General features: G+C 40.5%; 1 protein-coding gene across 14 annotated transcripts in view; it reads left to right on the top strand.

Moving 5' to 3' along the window:
* The first annotated feature begins 277 nt into the window (after positions 1-277).
* The window catches only part of PLAAT1 (phospholipase A and acyltransferase 1), a 68,515-nt gene continuing 43,959 nt past the window's right edge, over positions 278-24,833 (top strand). For 12 of the 14 annotated variants that reach the window (XR_016037879.1, XR_008683441.2, XR_016037882.1 and 9 more), the window contains exons 1-4: positions 278-425; positions 7,934-8,067; positions 8,668-8,806; positions 19,276-19,544. Coding sequence is in view for 4 of the 14 variants with exons in the window: in XM_088838153.1 (XP_088694279.1) it covers positions 8,005-8,067; positions 8,668-8,806; positions 19,276-19,544 (471 nt within the window). In the remaining 10 variants the exon portion in view is untranslated. Of the gene's footprint in view, positions 426-7,933; positions 8,068-8,667; positions 8,807-19,275; positions 19,545-22,863; positions 23,595-24,833 lie in introns of those variants that run through there. The other 2 variants (XM_088838186.1, XR_016037895.1) reach the window with 2 other exon arrangements.

Here is a 24,833-nt window from a genome sequence, read left to right as displayed (position 1 = left end):
AAATCCTTTCTTTTAGCTGAGAGTCCATTTATATCAGAGTAAAAATCTAGGTTAGGACGACTTATTTGAAGGCAAGTCCTTGTGCTGTGCTCCAGAAGGTTCACTTAGCAGTCTGTGGGCCTTCCTTACTTAGCTGGTTTGTTTTCCTGGCCTCCCTTTTTTAGCAAGGAGAAAATGGATACCCTTCATGCCCAGCTTTATTTTTAAATTCTCATGGCTTTATTCCTGGAGGCCTCTGTTGGCCTATGGCCTGAAAGAGAGTCAGATAAATGCTGCCCTGTCACATGCACCCAGGTCACACTGAATAAAAGACCTGCTCTGCTCCTCTAAATAGAAGCAGACCCTTGTCAGGGGCAGGGCAGCGGATGTGGGGCAGGGGAATTGGCTGCCTCGGAAAGCCTTAAGGAAGGCCGCATCGGAGCCAGGTAAATGTCCCACTGGAAGAAACGGGTACCTGTGCACCCTTCCTTCCTCCGTTCCCCACTCCGCCCACTTCTGAAGTTGATCCTGGGCTGCGGGGTGGCGACAGGGAGGAGGCCAAACTGGGTGGGGGGTCCACGCGTGTCCACAGTCATGGGCGCTGGATCGGGCTCACAGAATACACCATGTTTTGCAGCTCTGTGTGGTGGGAAGGAGGAAGGTTTTTTAAGGTCACTGCTTCCTCCCTCTCCCCTTTCCCTCCCCCCCAAACCCCCAGCTTAGACTGAGGTGCTTTCTCAGGGCCCAGGGACCAGGACCCTTTCTGCTGACTCCGAGGGTCTGTATAGAGCTAGGAGGGGGCGGACTTCGAGCGGATGCAGTGTGTATTCATGCTCACATTTCTGGGCTCAACAAGACAAATTAACTGTGCAACCTCCGCGCCCTGACCAGCCCGGACGTCCCAGTGGCGGGCGCGCGTCCGCGGTTAGTTACCGCGCTGGGGCTGCGCCTCGGCTGTCGGGTTTGTGTGTGCGCCTGTGCGGGCGGAGCAGGTGTTCTGTGGGGGCTCCGGGGCGCGGCGTTGGCGGTGATAGAGACGTGTGCGAGCCGGGGGCCGGCGGGCGGAGGGCACTGCGGCGGCGGCGCGGGCCGGGCCGAGGGGGCGGGCGGCCGGAGCGGAGCGTGCGTGCGCGGCAGCGCCGGGCGCCGGGGAGTCTCCGCGCGGCAGGGTAGCGTTGGCGCCGGAGGCCGCCCTGGTTACCGGTAGATGGCCCCTGCAGCCTTGACCTCCCCCCATGGAGTGGAGCCCCGGCCGTTAGCGGGAGGGGCAGCAGCGGTGAGGCCGGCGCGACCCCAGGACCCTCGCCGCTGCCACTGGAGGGGACCCCAAGCCGGCGTCAGAGTGAGGTGTCCTGGGGATGGGGAGGGAAGACTGCTAGGCCCCCAGACAGCCTTGCTGAACCTACTGTCAGACGAGAGCCCCAAGAACCAGTGGAGAGCATGTAATTTCACCCACATCTTTTTTTTTTTTTTTTTGAGGCCACAGGGAGAGACTCGCTTTCCCCAGTCACACAGCTATCAAATGGCAGAACAGGGGCTGGATACCTGGTCTTGCTTACCAAGGCCTCTATCCCTTGTGTGTGTGTTGGGGGTGGTCGTGGGGTGCGCAGGGGAGTGGTAAGTAGCTTCAGTTGTATCCGACTCTTTGCGACACTATGGACTGTAGCCTGCCAGGCTCCAGCAAGAACACTGGAATGGGTTGCCATGCCCTCCTCCAGGGGATCTTCCCGGCCCAGGGATGGAACCCGCATCACTTTATGTCTCCTGCATTGGCAGGCGAGTTCTTTATTACTGTGGCTGTTCAGTCTCTCAGACTCTTTGCAACCCCGTGTATGCCAGGCTTCCCTGTCCTTCACCATCTCCCAGAGCTTGCTCAAACTCACGTCCATTGAATTGGTGATGCCATCAGACCATCTCGTTCTCTGTTGTCCCCTTGTCCTCCTGCCTTCAATCTGTTCCAGCATCAGATCTTCATGGAAATGAGTTATAATATAAACCTTTGTTATTATACTATGTTAGGCTTTGGTACAACCAATGGTGATATCACTTTGGCATTCAGGACTGTTAATGTAATTTATGTGCTGGAAAAGCCCAGCCATTCTCTTCTCCCTGAGCTTGGGATCCTCATCCTTCATTTATTAAATATTCTGGGCAGTTATTTGTGCCAGATAAGCTCTGCAGCAAACTGAAGGTGTAGAGATACACAGGAACTGGCCCTCTCCATGGAGCAGAAAATTCCCTAGACACCAATAAGTGATGCAGGTGTCGGAACATAGTGGGTGTTAGAGAAAGGAGCAGTGGTAATTTGGAAGCACACAGTCAGTTCTGGCTGAGTGGAGGAAGACCCTGGGAAGGAGACGGCATCTGCTCTGGACCTTTAAGAGTGGGTCATTTGGAAATGATCAGCAAATGCCAAGCAGAAATTTCGTTATTAGCAACGTAACTCCAGGTGAGAGTGAGGAATAATGGTCTGGTTTGCTTAGAACATAGGGATGAATAAGGAGTCCAAGATTACAGACGGGTGTGATGCACACTCAACAGGAGGATCCATGGAGGGCTTCCAGACAAGGAATGACTGGGCAGTGGCTGAGGAAGGTTCATCAGACTGGGAGGTGGAACCCTCAGCTGTAGTGAGAGGATATTGGACCAAGGATCCTTGCATCTCTGAGTTGTGAAGTAGCTAATCTGGGAGCAGGGAGATTCATGGAACCATCTCAGTGTGGCAGGGCTCTGGATGAAATGTGCTGCTGGAGTGGGAAAGGGTCCAAATTGAATTGAGAGACTTTTGGACTATAAGGATAGCCCGTGATCATGTTTCAGACTGCTGATAGCGTCCTTGGGAGTAGTTTGCGAAAAAGTGCTCTTAGTATTCTTGTAGCACAGGTGGCTCCGTGGACATGAGCAGCAGTTAATCAGCCTGTCCTTCTCTGTGCAGGGGGCTGTTATTTCTTTTGATGTATCCCCGGGGACCAACAGGGAGCTATAAACAGGGCAGCTTGTTTTGGCAGTTGAAAGAGAAAATTTCTTGCATAAAGATTACGGACTTACTTTCTTGTCACTCTTTATTATAAACTAGTCAAACAATTCTGTGCAGATGAACTGAAGTATTTTTGAACTGAATATGAAGGTAAAATGAAGTATTTTTACCTTAAAGGTGACACATACAGCTTTCAGCAGAGGACTTAAAAATGTATCTTTAATTGGTTCTAAATTATTGTGTTTCAGAAGCACGACATGACATACTTGGGCTTGAATGAAATGGGTGGATGGCCATGAAAATAAAATTATTCAGGCAGACAGGTTTTAGACATTTCTCTAAGGTATGAGTCTGGGAACCTTCTAAATGCATCTAGAACCTTCTCATCTTGACAGCTCCCCCCCAGAAGAGCAAGGGTTCCCTAAGGCTCCACTTCCAATGACTCACTGGTTCCGTGTATGAATGTTTAAAACCTTCCTATGTTGTTTTATGAAATACACATTATGTATGCTTTTTCAGCTTCTTTATCTGATGGATATTTGAGGATAGGGGAAAATGAAATTTTGTTTTGTAGCAGTTCCTTTGGTTAATGATGTTAATCTGTGATGTAAGGAAGGAACATGCAGTCTGGAAAAAGAAGACACTTGGGACTCAATTATAGTTCTGTCACTATCTGTGTGACTTTAGTTCTGATACTTAAATCATATGAGACTCTTGTTTCCTCATCTGTAAAAAGGTGATGGTAATCAGGTCACAAATGCCACCCAGTCTCAAAGGTCAGTAAGGGAGGAGATATAGTGCACATGGGGACAAGCAGTTAAGGATGAAGAAGAGCCTGACCTAAGTGTAGGCTAATCTAAGTCCAGATGTGCGTTCCGCCCTTTCCCACTGTGTGACTTTGTATGAGTCCCTGAACTGTGGTGAAAGTCAGGTTCCTCATCTTTAAAACGGGGGAAATAATTATATCTACTTTGTTGGTTTGGTTTGACGATTGCACAGTTACTGGGAAATAGAATGAGATGAACACTGGAGATCAAAGAGAACTTGGAAGGTCTCCTTACCCTACCACCATCTTCCCCACCTCCCGTGGAAATCTTTTTATTGACTGTGACTGTGTTTAAAGATCCTCAGTGACAGGGACTGCTATCTGTACAAGGTCCTCCATTTCATTGTTAGATCACCTTCAATGTAAGAAGAATTTTCCTCATATACAGCTAATAGCTGTCTCAGTATAATTTCCACATACTGATCCTCTTCTATGCTCAGTGGGAAAAAATACAGTGACTTTTCCTGTTAAAGATTTTTATTTTGAGGTAACTGTAGATTCACATGCAGTTGTAAGAAATAATGCAGAGAGATCCCTTGTACCATTGCCTGCTTTTTCCCAGTGGTAACTTCTTGCAAAACTACACTGCAGTGTCACAAACAGGTTATTGACATGGACCCCATAGGGAGGCAGAGTATCCCACCACCCCTAGCATCTCTCATATGTTGCCTTTTTATAGTCACACGCACTTCCTCTTTACCACTTTGTTAACCCCTGGCAACCACTATTCATTCTCTATTTTTATAATTTGGTCATGTCAAGGATGTTGTATATAGATGGAATTATATATATAACATGTTGTGTCATTGGCTTTATTCACTCAGCACAGTTCCCTGGAGATTCATCCTGGTTATGCTGTTGCATTTATCAGAAGTTTGTTCCATTTTATTCCTTAGTAATGTTCCATATTGTGGATGTGCCACAAATTGTTTATTGTTCACCCATGGAAGATCATCTGGGATGTTACCAGTTTGGGGCTATTATGCTATAATAGGTTTTTGTATAGGTTTTATACAGGTTTTTGTGTAAATATAAGTCTAATATCTTCCGTCTCTGGAATAAATATGTAGGAGTGCAAGTGCTGGATCATATGGTCGTTATAAGGGCTTCCTTGGTGACTCAGTGTAAAGAATTTGCCTGCAATGCAGGAGACATGGGTTCCATCCCTGGGTTGGGAAGATCCCCTGGAGGAGGACTTGGCAACCCACTCTAGTATTCTTGTCTGGAGAATCCTATGGACAGAGGAGCCTGGCGGGCTACAGTCCATGGCGTTGCAAAGAGTAGGATGTGACTAAAGCAACTTACGCACATACACGTGGTAGTTATGAGTTACGTTTTTAAAGGAATTTCTAGACCGCTTTGAGTGACTGCAACATATTATATTTTCACCAGCACTGCGTGAATGATTCAGTAACTCTACATCCCTGTGAGCCTTTTCTCTGATCACAGTTTTTTTATTTTAGCTATTGTGATAGGTAAGTAGTGCTATCATGGTTTTAATCCAAATTTCCCTAATTGCTAGTGATGTAACATGGCTTGCTTGACATCTGTCTCTTCTTTGACAAAATGTGTCATTGTGTCTTTTGCTCAGATTCTAATTGTAGTCTTTTCTTTTTAATTGTTAAGTTTTGAGTGTTCTTTTTATGTTCTTGATACTGGTCCCTTCTTGGATATGTGGTCTTCAAAAATATTCTTCTGCTCCATAGCTTATCTTTTTTGTCATTTTAGCAGGATCTTTTGTGTTGCAAAAGTTTAACATTTTGAGGACATCAAATTTGTCAGTTTTCCCTTTTATGGATAGTACTTTTGGTATCAGTTTCCCAAGTGGAGCAGTGCTAAAGAATCCACCTGTCAATGCAAGGAGACACAAGAGACGCTGGCTTGATCTCTGGGTCGAGAAGATTCCCTGGAGAAGGAAATGGCAACCCTCTCCATGTTCCTGCCTGGAAAATCCCATGGACAGAGGAGCCTGGCGGGCTGCAGTCATGGAGTCGCAAAGAGTTGGATATGACTGAGCACAAATATGCACACTTCTGGTATCAAGTCTAAGAAATCTTTGTTTACCCTGGAGCCTGAGGATTTCCTCCTATCTGTTTTTCTTGTTTATGTTTTATAGTTTTATATTTTGCATATAAGTCCCAAAGTGACAGAAATAGCATGGAGAAGACCTGAAACAAGAAATCATATCTCTCACACCTAGGCCAGTTATTTTTTTTCTCCATGTTTTATAATCCAAGGATTTCAGTGAGTATTTTTCAGAAATTGGCATTTGCTACTATCATTTTAGCTGTAAAATGGGATAATAACATAATAGACTCAAATCGTGGTAGATTTTTTAAAAAAATTAATTAGGGTTAATTGAGATAGTGCACTTGAAAAAAAAACATGTTACACTACAATGTACTTTCTGTTCAAATAGTAGTTATTATTGTAAGCTTGGCTAGGTCTCTGAATGCTAACAGGCAGCTGTGTGTGCTTCCTGCTTCCTATTCATGGGGAATGTGTTTGTTTATATCATAGTATAGTATCTATTTTTCCTTTTAGTGCCCATGTGGCCAAATTTTGAACTGCCATTTTAATAAGACTCAAACATATTTGAGAGGGTGGTTAAACTTAACGGTTTCCATAAAGTTGTTTTAATAGTTGTTTTTCAACAGATGGATAGCTTACATTTGGCCTCATTTCTGTGACAGGGTGATGATTGAACTTTTCAACAGATGGCATACAAATACTTGGGAAAACACCCTCCCAATATTAATTGATGTAAAAAAGACTTTTAGCGTGCCAGGGAAATAATAGTCTGTATTCCCAAGTCCTTTGCCTACGCTATTATAATTATAATTTAGATGATTTGGAAGTTTCCCTTTCTGGCACTGGGGTTTATTTTGTAAATGAGTATCTACATTAGAGTGAGAAATGCTGAGGAATACCCTGTTGTCAATTAGATGTTCAACATGGATATAGCATGAAATCCCCTTTTGATTATCAATGAATGTACATAACTTCCTTTTACTGAGTCATTCTGCTTCAATGCTATACATAGGAAATGTAACGTTCCATAAAAATCACCCATCAGAGACTTATATATTCTTTCTTAAAAATACTGTCTTCAAAGGAAAAAAATCACCAAACTGAGAATTTTCATACACATCAATATGATGAACCCCTCCAACTTCAAAATTGTCTCCTTTCTGCCTCAACTACTTTGCACTGTTTTAGGATTCAAAAAAGAAGAATCAGACACTAAGCAGGGCAGTTGAGGAGTGGTGGAAATCTGGAGGGTGTTTGTGGTTGTCACAGTAACAAGGGGCGTTTGCTGATATTTAGTGGGTATGTTACTGAACCTGGATTTGGGTCCTCTTGCTTGACATACAGCAAAGTCAATCTCCTGAGACTGGGTTGTGGTGGAGGAAAGAATAGCATTCATTGCATGGTGCCAAGCAAGAAGAATGGGCAGTTCATACTGAAAAGATCTGAACTCCCCAGTGGCTTTCAGAGAAGGGTGTTTAAAGGCAAGGTGAGGGAGTGGGCCATAGGCTGTGTGATCAGCTTATGCTTAATTCTTATATTGGATGGTATCCATGTGAAGTTTCAAAGATGATTAATCTTGTGATTTCAACCATTTGGGGGTCTATATGCTTGAGGTCAGTAGTTTTCACCTGTAAAAACAATTTAGGAATGTGTCAGATCTTTATCTGTATCTTTCAGGGAACTAGAAGTTTGGTGACTACCATGTGACTGATTTATAGTCTAAATTGTTACCAGTTTCCCCACTCAACAGCTATTCCTTTTTTCTACCTTTTCACATTTCCTAATCATTAACTCTTCCTTTAAATTCATTAACTCTTTTTTTGAATAGAAATTATAACAAAAAAGTATTTGTGGGGAACGTCCCAAAGATTAGCTATTTAATTGAGACAGTTGAGACATATATACTACTTGTTATGTGCCAACTACTTCTTTACTTATTTTAAATTTATTTTTAGTTGGAGGATAGTTGGCTTACAGTGTTGTGTTGGTTTATGCCATACACCTAATCATTAATTCTTGAGCCAGCCTCTTGAGACTCAGGGGAGGTCTGGGAGATTCAGACAAAGCAAAAGACTTTTACTTCAAAAGACAGTGACACAGGGAATTGTATATGGTTTCAGGCGGAGGCAAGTGTGCCTAGGTCTGCACAGCACAGTTCAGCACAAGGAAGAAAGGTCCTGTGTCTTACAGTATGCCTGGATATCAGACTGGACACTCATCTGAGCCTGGAACTTGTGTCTGCTTAAAACACAGAGTAAGTTTTGCAGTTCAAGTTTTTGCTTTTTTTTTTTGCACAGAATGTTAATGTCTACCCAGACCTCTTCTTTTTTATTTTACTATGTTGCTATATGAAAGGCTGAAAGATTCTGATGTTCTACTTCTAAACCCTGACTTTTCTTTATTATAAGTGCTTTATTATATTTTTGGGTATTCATGAACTGAGCATTTACACAGTAAAATATTATTACAAATTTACTTCCCCTTTCTATTCCAAATAGGACATCATATTAATTTTTTAAATCTTGTGTATAGGTAAATTACATTATCCATGAATTTCTGGATTTAAAGAGAGAATTATGAAATGCTTACTATAACAAAGGAGCCCTGGGGTTAATCAGTATGAGAAGCATTGCTGTAGAAAATTAAGCAATAGTAGACAAATTCTTTCTCCACTTGCCTGTATGTGCACACATAATTCTGTGTTGGAATCATTCAAAGGATAGTGGTGTAAGTCTAAATATTTAATAAGGGATGCAATCCCAAAAAAGTCTGTATTGTTATGTTTCAATAGAAGCCTTGAACTGATTTTTTTTGGCAAGTCATATCAGCTAGATCTTGGTGTCTGTCATTGCAGATGGCATTTAATGATTGCTTTAGTTTGAGCTATCCTGGCAATCCTCAGCCAGGGGATTTGATTGAAGTGTTTCGTCCTTGTTATCAACATTGGGCACTGTACTTGGGTGATGGGTATGTTATCAACATAGCACCTCTAGGTAAGTTTTGCTTTCTGAAGTTGCTGGGAGTTTTTTAGCTTTCTTGGTACAAGAAGTAATCATGAACAAAATCATAAAATAAACCAGAAATACAATGTAGAAAACAGGTAAATCCAGCTGATCTAGATTTTTGGAAGGATATTCTAAGACATCCTGGAGTGTGAAGTCAAGTAGGCCTTAGGAAGCATTACTACGAACATAGCTAGTGGAGGTGATGGAATTCCAGCTGAGCTTTTTCAAAGCCTAGAAGATGATAATGTGAAAGTGCTGCACTCAGTATGCAGGCAAATTTGGACAGCTCACGATGGCCACAGGACTGGAAAAATTCATTCCAATCCCAAAGAAGAGAAATGCCCAAGAGTTTTCAAACTACCATCAGTTCAGTTCAGTCGCTCAGTCGTGTCTGACTTCTTGCAACCCCATGAATCGCAGCATGCCAGGCCTCCCTGTCCATCACCAACTCCCGGAGTTTACCCAAACTCATGTCCATTGAGTTGGTGATGCCATCCAGCCATCTCATCCTCTGTCATCCCCTTCTCCTCCTGACCCCAATCCCTCCCAGCATCAGAGTCTTTTCCAGTGAGTCAACTCTTTGCATGAGGTGGCCAAAGTATCGGAGTTTCAGCTTCAGCATCAGTCCTTCCAATGAACACCCAGGACTGGTCTCCTTTAGGATGGACTGGTTGGATCTCCTTGCAGTCCAAGGGACTCTCAAGAGTCTTCTCCAAGATAAATAAAATTGAAAAACCATTAGCCAGATTCATGAAGAAACAAAGGGAGAGAAATCAAATCAACAAAATTAGGAATGAAAATGGAGAGATCACAACAGACAACACAGAAATACAAAGGATCATAAGAGACTATTATCAGCTGCTGCTGCTGCTGGTAAGTCACTTCAGTCGTGTCCGACTCTGTGACCCCATAGACGGCAGCCCACCAGGCTCCCCTGTCCCTGGGATTCTCCAGGCAAGAACACTGGAGTGGGTTGCCATTTCCTTCTCCGAAGTATGAAAGTGAAAAGTGAAAGTGAAGTCGCTCAGTCATGTCCGACTCGTAGCGAGCAACTATATGCAAATAAAATGGACAACTTGGAAGAAATGGAAAAATTCTTAGAAAAGTACAACTTTCCAAAACTGAACCAGGAAGAAATAGAAAATCTTAACAGACCCATCACAAGCACGGAAATTGAAACTGTAATCAGAAATCTTCCAACAAACAAAAGCCCAGGACCACACAGCTTTACAGCTGAATTCTACCAAAAATTTATAGAGAAGAACACCTATCCTACTCAAACTCTTCCAGAAAATTGCAGAGGAAGGTGAACTTCCAAACTCATTCTATGAGGCCACCATCACCCTAATACCAAAACCTGACAGAGATACCACAAAAAAAGAAAACTACAGGCCATTATCACTGATGAACATAGATGCAAAAATCCTTAACAAAATTCTAGCAAACAGAATCCAACAACATATTAAAAAGATCATACATTCTGACCAAGTGGGCTTTATCCCAGGGATGCAAGGATTCTTCAATATCTGCAAATCAATCAATGTAATACACCACATTAATAAATTGAAAAATAAAAACCATATGATTATCTCAATAGATATATAGAAGGCCCTTGACAAAATTCAATATCCGTTTATGATAAAAACCCTCCAGAAAGCAGGAATAGAAGGAAATTACCTCAACATAATAAAAGCTATATATAACAAACCCTCAGCAAACATTAACCTCAGTGGTGAAAAATTGAAAGCATTTCCCCTAAAATCAGGAACAAGACAAGGGTGCCCACTCTCACCACTACTATTCAGCATAGTTTTGGAAGTTTGGCCACAGCAATCAGAGCAGAGAAAGAAATAAAAGTAATCCAGATTGGAAAAGAAGTAAAACTCTCACTCTTTGCAGATGACATGATCCTCTACATAGAAAACCCTAAAGACTCCACCAGAAAATTACTAGAGCTAATCAATGAATATAGTAAAGTTGCAGGATATAAAATTAACATACAGAAATCCCTTGTATTCCTATACACTAACAATGAGAAAACAGAGAAATTAAGGAAACAATTTCGTTCACCATTGCAACAAAAAGAATAAAATACTTAGGAATATATCTACCTAAAGAAACAAAAGACCTATATGTAGAAGACTATAAAACACTGAAATCAAAGAAAGAAATCAAAGGGGACACAAATATATGGAGAAATATACCGTGTTCATGGATCGGAAGAATCAATATAGTGAAAATGAGTATACTACCCAAAGCAATCTATAGATTCAATGCAATCCCTATCAAGCTACCAATGGCATTTTTCAGAGAACTAGAACAAACAAATTCACAATTTGTATGGAAATACAAAAAACCTCGAATAGCCAAAGCAATCTTGAGAAAGAAGAATGGAACTGGAGGAATCAACCTGCCTGACTTCATTCTCTACTACAAAGTCACAGTCATCAAGACAGTATGGTATTGGCAGAAAGACAAATAAAGATCGATGGAACAAAATAGAAAGCCCAGAGATAAATCCACGCACCTATGGACACCTTATCTTTGACAAAGGAGGCAAGAATATACAATGGAGAAAAGACAATCTCTTTAACAAGTGGTGCTGGGAAAACTGGTCAACTGCTTTAAAAGAATGAAACTAGAACACTTCCTAACACCATACACAAAAATAAACTCAAAATGGATTAAAGATCTAAATGTAAGACCAGAAACTATAAAACTCCTAGAGGAAAACAGGCAAAACACTCTCCACCACAGCAGGATCCTCTATGACCCACCTCCCAGAATATTGGAAATAAAAGCAAAAACAAACAAATGGGACTTAATTAAAAGCTTCTGCACAACAAAGGAAACTATAAGCAAGGTGAAAAGACAGCCTTCAGAATGGGAGAAAATAATAGCAAATGAAGCAACTGACAAAGAATTAATCTCAAAAATATACAAGCAACTCCTGCAGCTCAATTCCAGAAAAATAAACGACCCAATCAAAAAATGGGCCAAAGAACTAAACAGACATTTCTCCAAAGAAGACATACAGGTGGCTAACAAACACATGAAAAGATGCTCAACATCACTCATTATCAGAGAATTGCAAATCAAAGTCACAATGAGGTACCATTTCACACCAGTCAGAATAGCTGCTATCCATAAGTCTACAAGCAATAAATGCTGGAGAGGGTGTGTAGAAAAGGGAACCCTCTTACACTGTTGGTGGGAATGCAAACTAGTACAGCCACTATGGAGAACAGTGTGGATATTCCTTAAAAAACTGGAAATAGAACTGCCATATGACCCAGCAATCCCACTGCTGGACATACACACTGAGGAAACCAGAATCGAAAGAGACACGTATACCCTAATGTTCATCGCAGCACTGTTTATAATAGCCAGGACATGGAAGCAACCTAGATGTCCATCAGCAGATGAATGGATAAGAAAGCTGTGGTATATATACACAATGGAATATTACTTGGCCATTAAAAAGAATACATTTGAATCAGTTCTAATGAGGTGGATGAAACTGGAGCCTATTATACAGAGTGAAGTAAGCCAGCAAGAAAACCACCAATACAGTATACTAATGCATATATATGGAATTTAGAAAGATGGTAATGATAACCCTGTATGTGAGACAGCAAAAGAGACACAGATGTATTGAACAGTCTTTTGGACTCTGTGGGAGAGGGCAAGGGTGGGACGATATGGGAGAATGGCATTGAAACATGTAAAATACCATATGTGAAATGAATCGCCAGTCCAGGTTTGATGCATGATACAGGGTGCTCGGGGCTGGTGCACTGGGATGACCCAGAGGGATGGCATGGGGAGGGAGGTGGGAGGGGGTCTCAGGATGGGGAACACATGTACACTCATGGCGGATTCAAGTCAATATATGGCAAAACCAATACAATATTGTAAAATAAATTTATTTAAAAATATATATGTAAACCTAATAACATGGTTTACTTATAAGAGGGATTCTGGGTGTTTAGTGGAAAAAGTAAAGGACATCTTTCATTGCATTTTTAAAATTCTTTTTGAAATGTGAACTATGTGAATATATTAATTATTTAGATTTTTTAATGTGAAATTACATGGTCTAATAAACTAACATAGTTGGAGAAACCAAAAAAAAAAAAAAAAGTCTTCTCCAACACCACAGTTCAAAAGCATCAATTCTTCGGCTCTCAGCTTTCTTCACAGTCCAACTCTCATATCCATACATGACCACTGGAAAAACCATAGCCTTGAATAGATGGACCTTTGTTGGCAAAGTAATGTCTCTGCTTTTTAATAGGCTGTCTATGTTGGTCATAACTTTCCTTCCAAGGAGTAAGTGTCTTAATTTCATGGCTGCAATCACCATCTGCAGTGATTTTGGAGCCCAAAATAAGGTCTGACACTGTTTCCACCCATCTATTTGAATGAAGTGATAGGACAGGATGCCATGATCTTTGTTTTCTGAATGTTGAGCTTTAAGCCAACTTTTTCACTCTCCTCTTTCACTGTCATCAAGAGGCTTTTGAGTTCCTCTTCACTTTCTGCCATAAGGGTGGTGTCATCTGAATATCCGAGGTTATTTATATTTCTCCCGGCAATCTTGATTCCAGCTTGTGTTTTTCCAGCCCAGTGTTCCTCATGTTGTACTCTGCATATAAGTTAAATAAGCAGGGTGACAATATATAGCCTGACGTACTCCTTTTCCTATTTGGAACCAGTCTGTTGTTCCATGTCCAGTTCTAACTTTTGCTTCCTGACCTGCATATAGGTTTCTCAAGAGGCATACAGTTCACTAATTTCACGTGCTACCAAGATTATGTTCAAAATCCTTCAAGCTAGGCTTCAGCAGGAAGTGAACCGAGAACTTCCAGATGTACAGATGCCAACATCCACTGGATCATAGAGAAAGCAAGGAAATTCCAGAAAAACATCTACTTCTGCTTCATTGACTACACTAGAGTCTTTTGACTGTGTGGACCACAACAAACTGTGGAAAATTCTTAAAGAAATGGGAATACTAGACCACCTTACTTGTCTCCTGAGGAGCCTGTATGCTGTATAAGTCAAGAATCAGTAGTCCAAACTGGACATGGAACAGTGGACTGGTTTAGAATTGGGAAAGGAGTATGTCAAGGTTGTATATTGTCACTCTGCTTATTTAACTTATATGCAGAGTACATCATATGAAATGCTGGAAGATAGTGAAGGACAGGCAAGGCTAGTGTGCTGTAGTGCATGGGGTCCCAAAAAGTTGGACATAAGTTAGCGACTGGACAACAGTGAACAATTCTAAGGCTAAAGTGGCATTGAAGAAATCACAAAAGCCAAGTAACATTAGGATTTTAAACTTATGGATTAAAAAAACACACAATTAAAAAGTCAATGAACAGACTGGTTCCAAATAGGAAAAGGAGTATGTCAAGGCTGTATATTGTCACCCTGCTTATTTAACTTATATGCAGATGTCATGAGAAATGCTGGGCTGGAGGAAGCACAAGCTGGAATCAAGATTGCTGGGAGAAATATCAGTAACCTTAGATATGCAGATGAGACCACCCTTATGGCAGAAAGTGAAGAAGAACTAAAGAGCCTCTTGATGAAAGTGAAAGAGGAGAGTGAAAAAGTTGGCTTAAAGCTCAACATTCAGAAAACTAAGATCATGGCATCTGGTCCCATCACTTCATGGCAAATAGATAGGGAAACAGTGTAAACAGTGGCTGACTTAATTTTTCTGGGCTCCAAAATCACTGCAGATGATGATTGCAGCCATGAAATTAAAAAATGCTTACTCCTTGGAAGGAAAGTTATGACCAACATAGGCAGCATATTAAAAAACAGAGACATTACTTTGCCAACAAATGTCCGTCTAGTTAAGGCTATGGTTTTTCCAGTGGTCATGTATGGATGTGACATTTGGACTATAAAGAAAGCTGAACGCCGAAGAATTGATGCTTTTGAACTATGGTGTTGGAGAAGACTTGAGAGTCCCTTGGACTGCAATGAGATCCAACCAGTCCATCCTAAAGGAGATCAGTCCTGGGTGTTCATTTGAAGGACTGATGTTGAAGCTGAAACTCTAATACTTTGGCCCCCTGATGCAAAGAGCTGACTCATTTGAAAAGACCCTGATGCTGGGAAAGATTGAGGGCAGGAGAAGGGGACAACTGAGGATAAGATGGTTGGATGGCATCATTGACTCGATGGACATGGGTTTGAGTAAACTCCGGGAGTTGGTGATGGACAGGGAGGCCTGGTGTGCTGCAGTTCATGGGGTTGCAAAGAGTTGGACATGACTGAGCAACTGAACTGAACTAAACTGAATCAACTGTGCAAAATATTTGCCACAAATGTGACAAGATTCAATGTCTTTATATATAATATAAACAGATTATTTCAATCACTTAACATCTATTTATAGATTTTTCTTGTATGTGCCAAATATTATTCAAATGCTAGGGATACATAAACCAATCCCTCCACAGTAGAACTTCCATTCTAGTGGACAGAGAGAGAGAGAGACAGAGTCAGAGAGAGAGGAGACAGAGAGCCTGAGAGAGGGAGTATGAACAGAATACAGAAAGCAATGTTAGATTAGAGATAAGTGATATGGAGAAGATAAATCATAGAAGCAGGATAGGAAGTGCTGGGGAGTTGTAGTTGCTGCAGTTGAAAATTAGCAGGTCGGGATAATCTCATGAGAAAGTAACATTTGAGAAAACTTGAAAGAGGTGAGGAAACCCAGTACATGATATTTGGGGCAAGAATTTCTGCATCTGAGGGAACAGCAAATACTCAAATCCCAACAAACAAATGGGTAAACGATTGTGGACAGTTTGTAGAAGATGAAACTCCAATACCAATTTTTAAAGCATTCAGCTTTTTAGTCATCTAGGAATTATAAAATGATAGATTTTATGCCTCTCACATTAGCAGAATTTTAAAAAATGAAAATCAGTTTTGATAAAGGTATAATGAACACAGGATATTATTGATAGAAATACAAGTTGATAAAATCATTCCCCAAAACAATTTAGCAAGATGTATTAAGAGTCTTGAGCTTCTCTGGTGGCTGGGTGATAAAGAATCCGCTATAATGCAGGAGCTGCAGGAGACATGGGTTTGATCCCTGGGTTGGGAATATCCCATGGAGGAGAGCATGGCCACCCACTCCAGTCTTCTTGCCTGGAGAACTCCATGGACAGAGGAGCCTGGTGGGCTACAGTCCATGGGATTGCAAAGAGTTGGACGTGACTGAAGTGACTTGGTATCATGCACATTAAAAGTCTTAAAAGAGTTCCCTTGCTCTGACCCTGTAATTTTACCTCTATGAATGTATTCTTGGGAAATATTTTTAGAGAACTTATTTAGTATTTGTATATGAGAGTGTTCACTGCTATCTCATTTATAATGGTTTAAAAAAAGAACAATGGGAAAAAATAGGGAAAAAAAGTAAATTGATTTTTTTATGGTGGGTAAAAAATTTAGACAATGCATTAATAAGATTAAAAAGATAATGGTTAAATGAATTATGATTTAGTCAGATATTCGGATTTTGTGTTTGGTAGAACTTTTTAGTTGCAAGTAACATAAATTAGTGTAGACAAAAGGCAAATTTATTGCTTTACTGAAGGAAACTACAGGAAGGGTAGAGATGATGCTGGTCCAGGGATACCTGGATCTAGAAGTTTAAACACTATCAAAACTCTTTGTCCCACACCTGCATTCTTCTTGTATATATTTTATTTATTTTCCCAGGCTATGTCTAAGAGGCTGAACTGATGACCCTAGGCATCCTTAGGCTCACATCCTTGTAGGCTGGTGACCCACAGGAGAGAGATACTCCTTGTCTGCTTAAGTTAGAAAAATCATGGAGAATGACTCTTGATTGTCTGGTGTGGGTCTCCTGTCCATTACTGAACCATCACTGTGTCCAGGAATGGGACAGTATGACTGGCTTAGACAGAGTCTTTTCTAGAAAGAAAGAAGAAGTGGTAGAATGAGGTGCTAAGCAGACTAAAACAATGGCCACTTTAACAGTTGAAAGTTATTTCTAGATATCTTTAATTGCATGAAAGATGATCTTGTAACTATTGGCAAATTACAGATTAAAAGTGCAATATGTAATATGGTACCAAGTTTGCAAAGAAATCATATATACACACATACATGTTAATGCAAACACATACATGTATGTTTGCAAGTGATAAAGACAGTATAAATACATTAATAATGATAGTTATTTCTGGAAGGATAGCAGGTAATTTATATTTAGTGTTTATGCTGTACTTTTCTGTATTTTCTACATGTTTAGAAATGAGTACAAGCTATTAAAAAATGTATGCAAATAACAAAGAGCCTAGAATATTTTTCCCCTCAGTTCAGTTCAGTTGCTCATTCGAGTCCGACTCTTTGCTACCCCATGAATCACAGCACGCCAGGCCTCCCTGTCCATCACCAACTCCTGGAGTTCACTCAAACTCATGTCCATAGAGTCGGTGATGCCATCCAGCCATCTCATTCTCTGTCATCCCCTTCTCCTCCTGCCCCCAATCCCTCCCAGCATCAGTCTTCTCCAGTGAGTCAACTCTTCACATGATGTGGCCAAAGTATTGGAGTTTCAGCTTTAGCATCAGTCCTTCCAATGAACACCCAGGACTGATCCCCTTTAGAATAGACTGGTTGGATCTCCTTGCAGTCCAAGGGACTCTCAAGAGTCTTCTTCAACACCACAGTTCATTCCCTCAAGATATCTTTAAAAAGAAGTGTTTACAGGCTGAAGTTTTACTATCTTGAGAGCTTCTGAGAAGTTTTAATGAAATAATTTTTGCGAGATTTTGAGCTATTTGCCACTTGTTCTAGAATACTGGAAATGGAAATGGCAAATAAAATGACATTTATGATACACAGCTATTCATTCTGCAGAGTCTAGTGATTAATACTAAGGAATTCTTTATATTATCTCTTCAACTTTCACATTTAGAAAACAATATAAGGCTTTTACGCTCTTTCCTTTTTTTCACGTCTTAAGCTCCATACTAATATGGTTCAAGGACTGAACTTTGACTGAAATTAAATTCCTGTTTCTGTTAACTACTTGTGTGATGTTCCACAAGCCAGTTTCTCTCTCCAAGCTTTGATTTTGTCATCAATAAATTGATTGCTTCAAACTAGTTGATGAGTAATTCTAACTAGGATATACATGTTCCGTGAACTTGTACTGTGTAAGAATTTGGAATATGTAAGGTATTAATTGAAAATGCTACTCCAACAAAAAGGAGTTCAAAGGAGTGAAAAAAAAGAGGAGTAGGCAAAACAGTTTGCTTTTAGTCATTACTGAAAGGAAAAGTGTCTAAACACTGGTTGTATAGCAGCCCTTCATCTCATGGTTTACTTAACAATGGCCAAGCGTAGCAATCTTGGGCGGATAGAGAGGGCCGAGGGCCTGGCCTTAAAGCTGGACAGTAAGGAATCACTTTTCCAGTCTCAGATGACAACCATGGCAAGTCAGGGTACAGAGATTTGGGGCTGTCTAGGCAAAGGCTTACCAATAGAGGCAGTCAGATGGAGAGGTGGGGCACAGGGCATTGTAACCGGTGGCTGGAGCAGAGCAAAGGACCACATAGTGCCTGCTGCATTCGGTTCAGTTTTAGGACTTCCTGCTTCTTGGCTAAAGAACTCGCAAAACAAAGACAGGGCTCCAGCTGATCCCAACTGATCCTGTCAAATGCGTTGGGGCCCCTGCAGATTTCAAAGTAAAGCCTGATTAAAAGAACAAGTGTAAAAGCAAGAGAAGTGGCTGTAAGAAGTGCAGCTTAGTCGTAAGAGGAGAGCATCAATCTTCACACTCTGCTGCTAAGCCCGAGCATACTAGTTTAGAAGGGTTCTAATGCCAAAAAACAGGGGCTTAATAGAAGGGGGCAGTGATCTTCTCTGTACTATGTTAGAAACATATGCCAAAATCCCTAATAATAATACTAATTGATAGAGAACTTATTCCTCAAGAATGAGTAGATCTTTCACACCCAGTTTGTTCTGTTTGTTGTTGTTTAGTCGCTCAGTCTTGTCCGACTCTTTTGCAACCCCATGGGCTATAGCCCACCAGGCTCCTCTGTCCATAGGATTTCCTAGGCGAGAATACTGGAATGGGTTGCCATGCCCTGCTCCAGGGGATCTTCCCGACCCAGGGATCAAGCCCTCATCTCTTATGTCTCCTGCATTGACAGGCAGATTCTTTACTGTTGAGCCACCAGGGAATCCCAATGGGGAGATAGAAATTTTCAAAAAGTGTTCTTATATTCTCACTCTTACAGTATTGAATAAGTGTTATTGATAAATTAGAGAATGAGTGTTGATGGTTAGTAAGATTAAGTGGTTTCTGGTTTGAGGATAAGTTAGGATGGCATTGGAGTTCACTGGGCTGGATTGCTGTGTTTTGCTAACCAGAATTCTCCTTATAGAGGATGGCATTTCCGCATCGTTTACAAGTGCCAAGTCTGTATTCAGCAGAAAGGCCCTGGTGAAGATGCAGCTTTTGAAGGATGTTGTTGGAAAAGACACATACAGAATAAACAATAAATATGATGATACATACCCCCCTCTCCCTGTTGAAGAAGTTATCCAACGGTCAGAGTTTGTTATTGGGCAAGAGGTGGAGTATGACATACTTGTCAACAACTGTGAGCATTTTGTGACTTTGCTTCGATACGGAGAAGGAGTTTCAGAGCAGGTGAGTTTTTTTTAGGAGAAATAAAAGTTTCTTACATTGCGAAGATAACTACCCAATCTTGATCAAGTTTTCAGGCCTCAAAGAAATGGAAAAGAACAAGAATATATGAGAATACTGAAGGACAAAGAAGGGAATTGAGTTACTGACGGTCACCCAGAAAGTTCATGACCAAACAGACGAGAACATTTTGTGTCATGAATCTGGGGCTAGAAGGGACTTGAAGCAGAGTCAAGACCATGGCTTTCTGTCTGTCTTAATACGCCCTGTCCTTCAGTGTTTTGTTTTGTTTTTTTTCTTTTTTCATTACCCTACCATGCTGCAGTTTAATCAGTAACTATATATATTGAAAAGAATGTTGACTTTTTTGAGTGGGAGTTCCTTTGCCAAAAACATAGATGGTAGTACTGAGATTCTTTTCCATTAACTGAAAGAGGCTAACTAATACCATAGATTTGTGGGTGTCTTCAATTTCCTTGTAACACTAATTTCAAAGAAATGTTGTGCTTTTAAGTGGATCTGACACTAAAGTGTCTGCCTACAATGAGGGAGACCCAGGTTCAATCCCTGGGTTGGGAAGATCTCCTGGAGAAGGAAATGGCAACCTACTCCAGTATTCTTGCCTGGAAAATACCATGGACAGAGGAGTCTGGTAGGTTACAGTCCATGGGTTTGCAAAGAGTCGTACACGACTAAGTGACTTCACTTTCACTTTTGATTCATTGAGCTTTTGGATGATTTTTTAGTGGATTAATTGACTTTATTTTTAAAGAAGCTTATAGTTTTGTTATTTACCACCACTGTTCAGTAGTGTAGCAGATTCCTCACTGAAAGCAAGCTTGATTCAGTTACCCTTTCCCTACTTACCTTCCCACCAATTCAATTGCATCATTGATATTTTAACCCAAAGGTTTATTAAAATGAATATATAAAGGGTCCCAGTATCTTGAAACGGTAGATCTGTTGTATATATGTTTATTCTAAGGATTGAAATTATAACTCCGCTCACGAAAGCTTGGAAGAATGGAAAATATCACATAATGAAAGGATACATTTGTTTTTATTAAGAAATAATTTAATTGGAAATTCATTTTTCCTAGGAAATACATTACTATAATAAACTATACACATGTAGCAATAAATTGTTTTTGAGCTAAAACAGAGGATACAGACATAAACATCTGCTCATTTTTGCATTGAAAAGTAGTGGTAGGAAATAAAGTTTGTTAATGATAAAGTTATCCACAATACTCAATCAGCAATTTTTTAAAATGTGACTACATCAAAAGATATTACAGGTCTCTTTTTGCTCTGACTCTCACTTGTACTCTGTCGTCTTTTCACCTTTTATACCCAGATCAAGATCCATGAAAAAGTAACTATCTTTCAAGAACTGGTAGAACTCTTCTCTAGCAGGTTCTTATGGGTGTAGTAACAGCCTTAAAGACACATCTGAGCTTTGGAATTCTGCTAATCTGAGCTAGAACCCCATCTTTACCACTTCTAACCTGGATAACTTTGGACATGTTTATCAGTTTCCTAATCTATCAAACAAAGTTGTTTCATAGATTGTAAGAGATTGTTAAAGTTTCTTAGCATGTTCTATTAAATATTATTCATCCCAATAAAAGGTATACTTCCATAGATATTACTTTTTATTTTAGCAATTTTATATGTCTTTGTTGATACTCTTCAGTAATAGTCTGTTGATCTAACAGAAACTGCAGCATTTGAATTATTATTTTTATTACTATCAATAATAGTACTAATAATAGCTAATATTAGATTTGTTTCTGGGGTCCCTTTAAGGCTCAGGGATCCTGAGCATAGAACAGTTTGTGTGGAAAATGGCTGTGTATTTCCAGTTCAGTTCAGTTCAGTTCAGTCGCTCAGTCATGTCAGACTCTTTGCAACCCCATGAACTGCAGCAGGCCAGGCCTCCCTGTCCATTACCAACTCCAGAACCTACTGGACTCATGTCCATTGAGTCGGTGATACCATCCAACCATCTCATCCTCTGTCGTCTCCTTCTCCTGCCCTCAATCTTTCCCAGAATCAGGGTCTTTTCAAATGAATCAGCTCTTCACATCAGATGACCAAAGTATTGGAGTTTCAGCTTCAGCATCAGTCCTTCCAATGAACACCCAGGACTGATCGCCTTTAGAATGGACTGGTTGGATCTCCTTGCAGTCTAACAGACTCTCAAGAGTCTTCTCCAACACCACAGTTCAAAAGCATCAATTCTTCGGCATTCAGGTTTCTTTATAGTCCAACTCTCACGTCCAAACATGACTACTGGGAAAATCATAGCCTTGACTAGACAGACGGTCCTTTGTTGACAAAGTAATGTCTCTGCTCTTTAATACGCTGTCTAGGTTGGTCATAACTTTCCTTCCAAGGAGTAAGCATCTTTTAATTACATGGCTACAATCACCATCTGTAGTGATTTTGGAGCCCAAAAAATAGTCTGTCACTGTTTCCACTGACTCCGCATCTATTTCCCAGTTAAAAAAAAAACAGTAAATGATAAAAAGATTAGAAAGGTGGAAGGATTGTGGGTCCTATCCTTTTCTTCTTTGTACTTCTCTGTACTTTTTGAAAAAATTAATGGACTTTGCTTTTTAGAGTTTTAAGTTCACAGCAACATTGAGCTGGAAGTATATACAGAATTCCCACATATTCTCTACCCCCCATCCCGACACACACACACATATCCTTCCCCACTGTTAGCATCCCATAGCAGTGTGGATTATTTGTTATAAAAGATGAGCCAACATTGATACATCATTATCAACCAGAGTTCATACTGAAGGAAAGCAGAGCATACCACCCCAAATATATTACTTTGGCATAAGGATTATTTTGAGCAATTGAGAAGCAGTTGAGTAGGAGCAGAAGAAAATAAAGCTTCCTGCCTTCCCCCTATTTTTCTAAAAGTAGGACAGAAATTTTCAAAGGTGTCCCCCCTCCCCACTCTACCAGGAAGGACAAAAGGTAATCATCCGGGACAACCCATGTTTAATGTAAGACGCTTAGCAGCCTGGAGAGGGCACTAGAGGAATCTACTTAACAAACTACTTACAGGCTTCTATATACCATTAGTTTCCTAGCTTCCCACAGGTTGTTGCCCGTGGAAGACGAACCACTTTTCCCTCATTTCTCTACAAATTTATTTTTCTTTGGTGAAGATGCTCTATAAGTCTGAATTCTCAGCCACCTCTTTGAGTTACTTCTTCCCTGGATTTCTCCCATGAGTGTATGAGATGTGCATGTTAATCAACTTCTGTTCATTTACTTCTTGTTAATTTGTCTTTTATTACAGAGCCTCAGCTGAGAACTTAAGATGGGTAAAGAAAAGAATTTTCCTCTCCTCGAATAGTTAACATTAGGGTTCACTCTGTGTTGTACATTCTGTGGGTTTTGACAAATATATAATGACATGTATCCATCATTGCAATATCATACAGAATAGTTTCCAAGCCCTGAAAATCTCTATACTCTGCCTATCATTCATTCCTCCCTCTCCATAAACCTCTGATAATCACTAATACTTTTTTTACTGCCCTGTGTTTTATCTTTCCCAGAATGTCATATAGTTGAAATCATACAAAGCAAAATGCACTTAAAATTCTTCAGTGTCTTTTCATTAGATGGTTTGATTGCTCATTTCTGTTTATCACTGAATAATATTCCGTTTTCTGGACGCACTACAGTTTATTTATCCACTAACCTACTGAAGGATATCTTGATTGCTTCCACGTTGTGGTGATTATGAATAAAGTTGCTAGAAACATTGTGTGCAGCTTTTTTGAGGATGTAAATTTTTGACTCATTTGGATAAACACCAAGGCTTATGATTGCCAGATCATATGGTAAGAATATGTTTAGTTTTGCTAAAAGAAAAAAAAAAAACTGCCAAGCTAGCTTCCAAAGTGGCTGTACTATTTTGAATTCCCACCAGTAATGAATGAGAGTTCCTGTTGCTCCACATCTTTAGCATTTGGCATTGACGGTGTTTTGGAGGTCAGCCATTCTGATAGGTACATAGTGATATCACCATTGTTTTAATTTGCAATTCCATAAATATGTGTGATGTTGACCGTCTTTTCATATATTATTTGCTGTCTGCACATCATATTTAGTGATGTGTCTCAAACTCTTTTGCCCATTTTTAATTGGGTTGCTTACTTGTTTTCATGTTTTTGAGTTTTAAGTGTTCTTAGCATATTTTGGAAAACAGTCCTTTCTTTTACAAATGTTTTCTTCCAGCCTATGGCTTGTCTTTATAAATTCTTAAAATCAATATTTCTCACTGTTAGAGTCTAAACAAGTTACTAAAATATGCCTGTCTTTGTGAACTATGGCAGCACCCTTGAATGTGCCTGTACCAGCTGACACAGTACACCCTGACTATGCTTCATTGCAGCGCTGTAGCCTTAGAGAGATTTTTGATAACCACTGTAGTTGTCTGTGACCCAGCTTCACTGATGCCTAGACCTAGCTGCTTCAGTTGTAGCTAACATTTCACTGGGCATGTATAGATCCTCAAATGAGGTCTTTATCATGCCTGCCCCTATCCCCAAAACATCTGAAAGCCCTGTATAGGACAAAGTGTGCAGGATAGGATTTGGTGATCTGATAATTCTAAATCAGTCACACAAAGTTCTTGTTCTTGCTGGCTCACCACAGACATCCTGGGATTTTTTAATCTTGCAGATTGATCCTGTTACACGTAACTAAGGGATTGTCCAAGTTACGTGGGAATTTTCCATTTAGAATGCAACTTGAAATAAATGTTTAGGATTTGGGGAACTACACACTGAGAGTGGTTTATTATAATTGTATCTTGCCTGTGCAGTCTCAGGGAATTTTGATTTAGGATTGAGTTGTCTGTCCTCTCCGCAGGTCTCTTTGATGTATGAGATTTCTCCCACATGTTCTGTTTCTAGTGGCTGAAAGACATCCAGTGAGTTAGGACTGCATCTAGCTGTCCCCCTTCCCCCACAGGATCCTGCAGGTTTTCCCAGGGTTCTCCCCTGCTGCCGATTGACACCTCTGTTTACAGACACCAATTATACCTTCCAATTTTTTCACTGCCTGCCACTTTTCCTATGTCAGACCTCCTTGGGATCTGAACTGCATGAGGTTTGGACTTGGTTTGCAATCCTTGATCCCTGTCTGATTATTGATTCTGCCCCTTTTTGGAATTCTGCCAAGTATCTTGTATCTCCCACCCCATTTTTGCTCCCTGTGTGCTATGTGGGTACTTCTCTGCTACAGTAAATTCTGCTC

The sequence above is a fragment of the Moschus berezovskii genome, chromosome 1 (genome assembly GCF_049115385.1).
Source record: "Moschus berezovskii isolate FMDL1 chromosome 1, NW_MosBer_1.0, whole genome shotgun sequence".
NCBI lineage: Eukaryota > Metazoa > Chordata > Mammalia > Artiodactyla > Moschidae > Moschus > Moschus berezovskii.
This window is presented reverse-complemented; position numbering and strand designations above follow the sequence as displayed.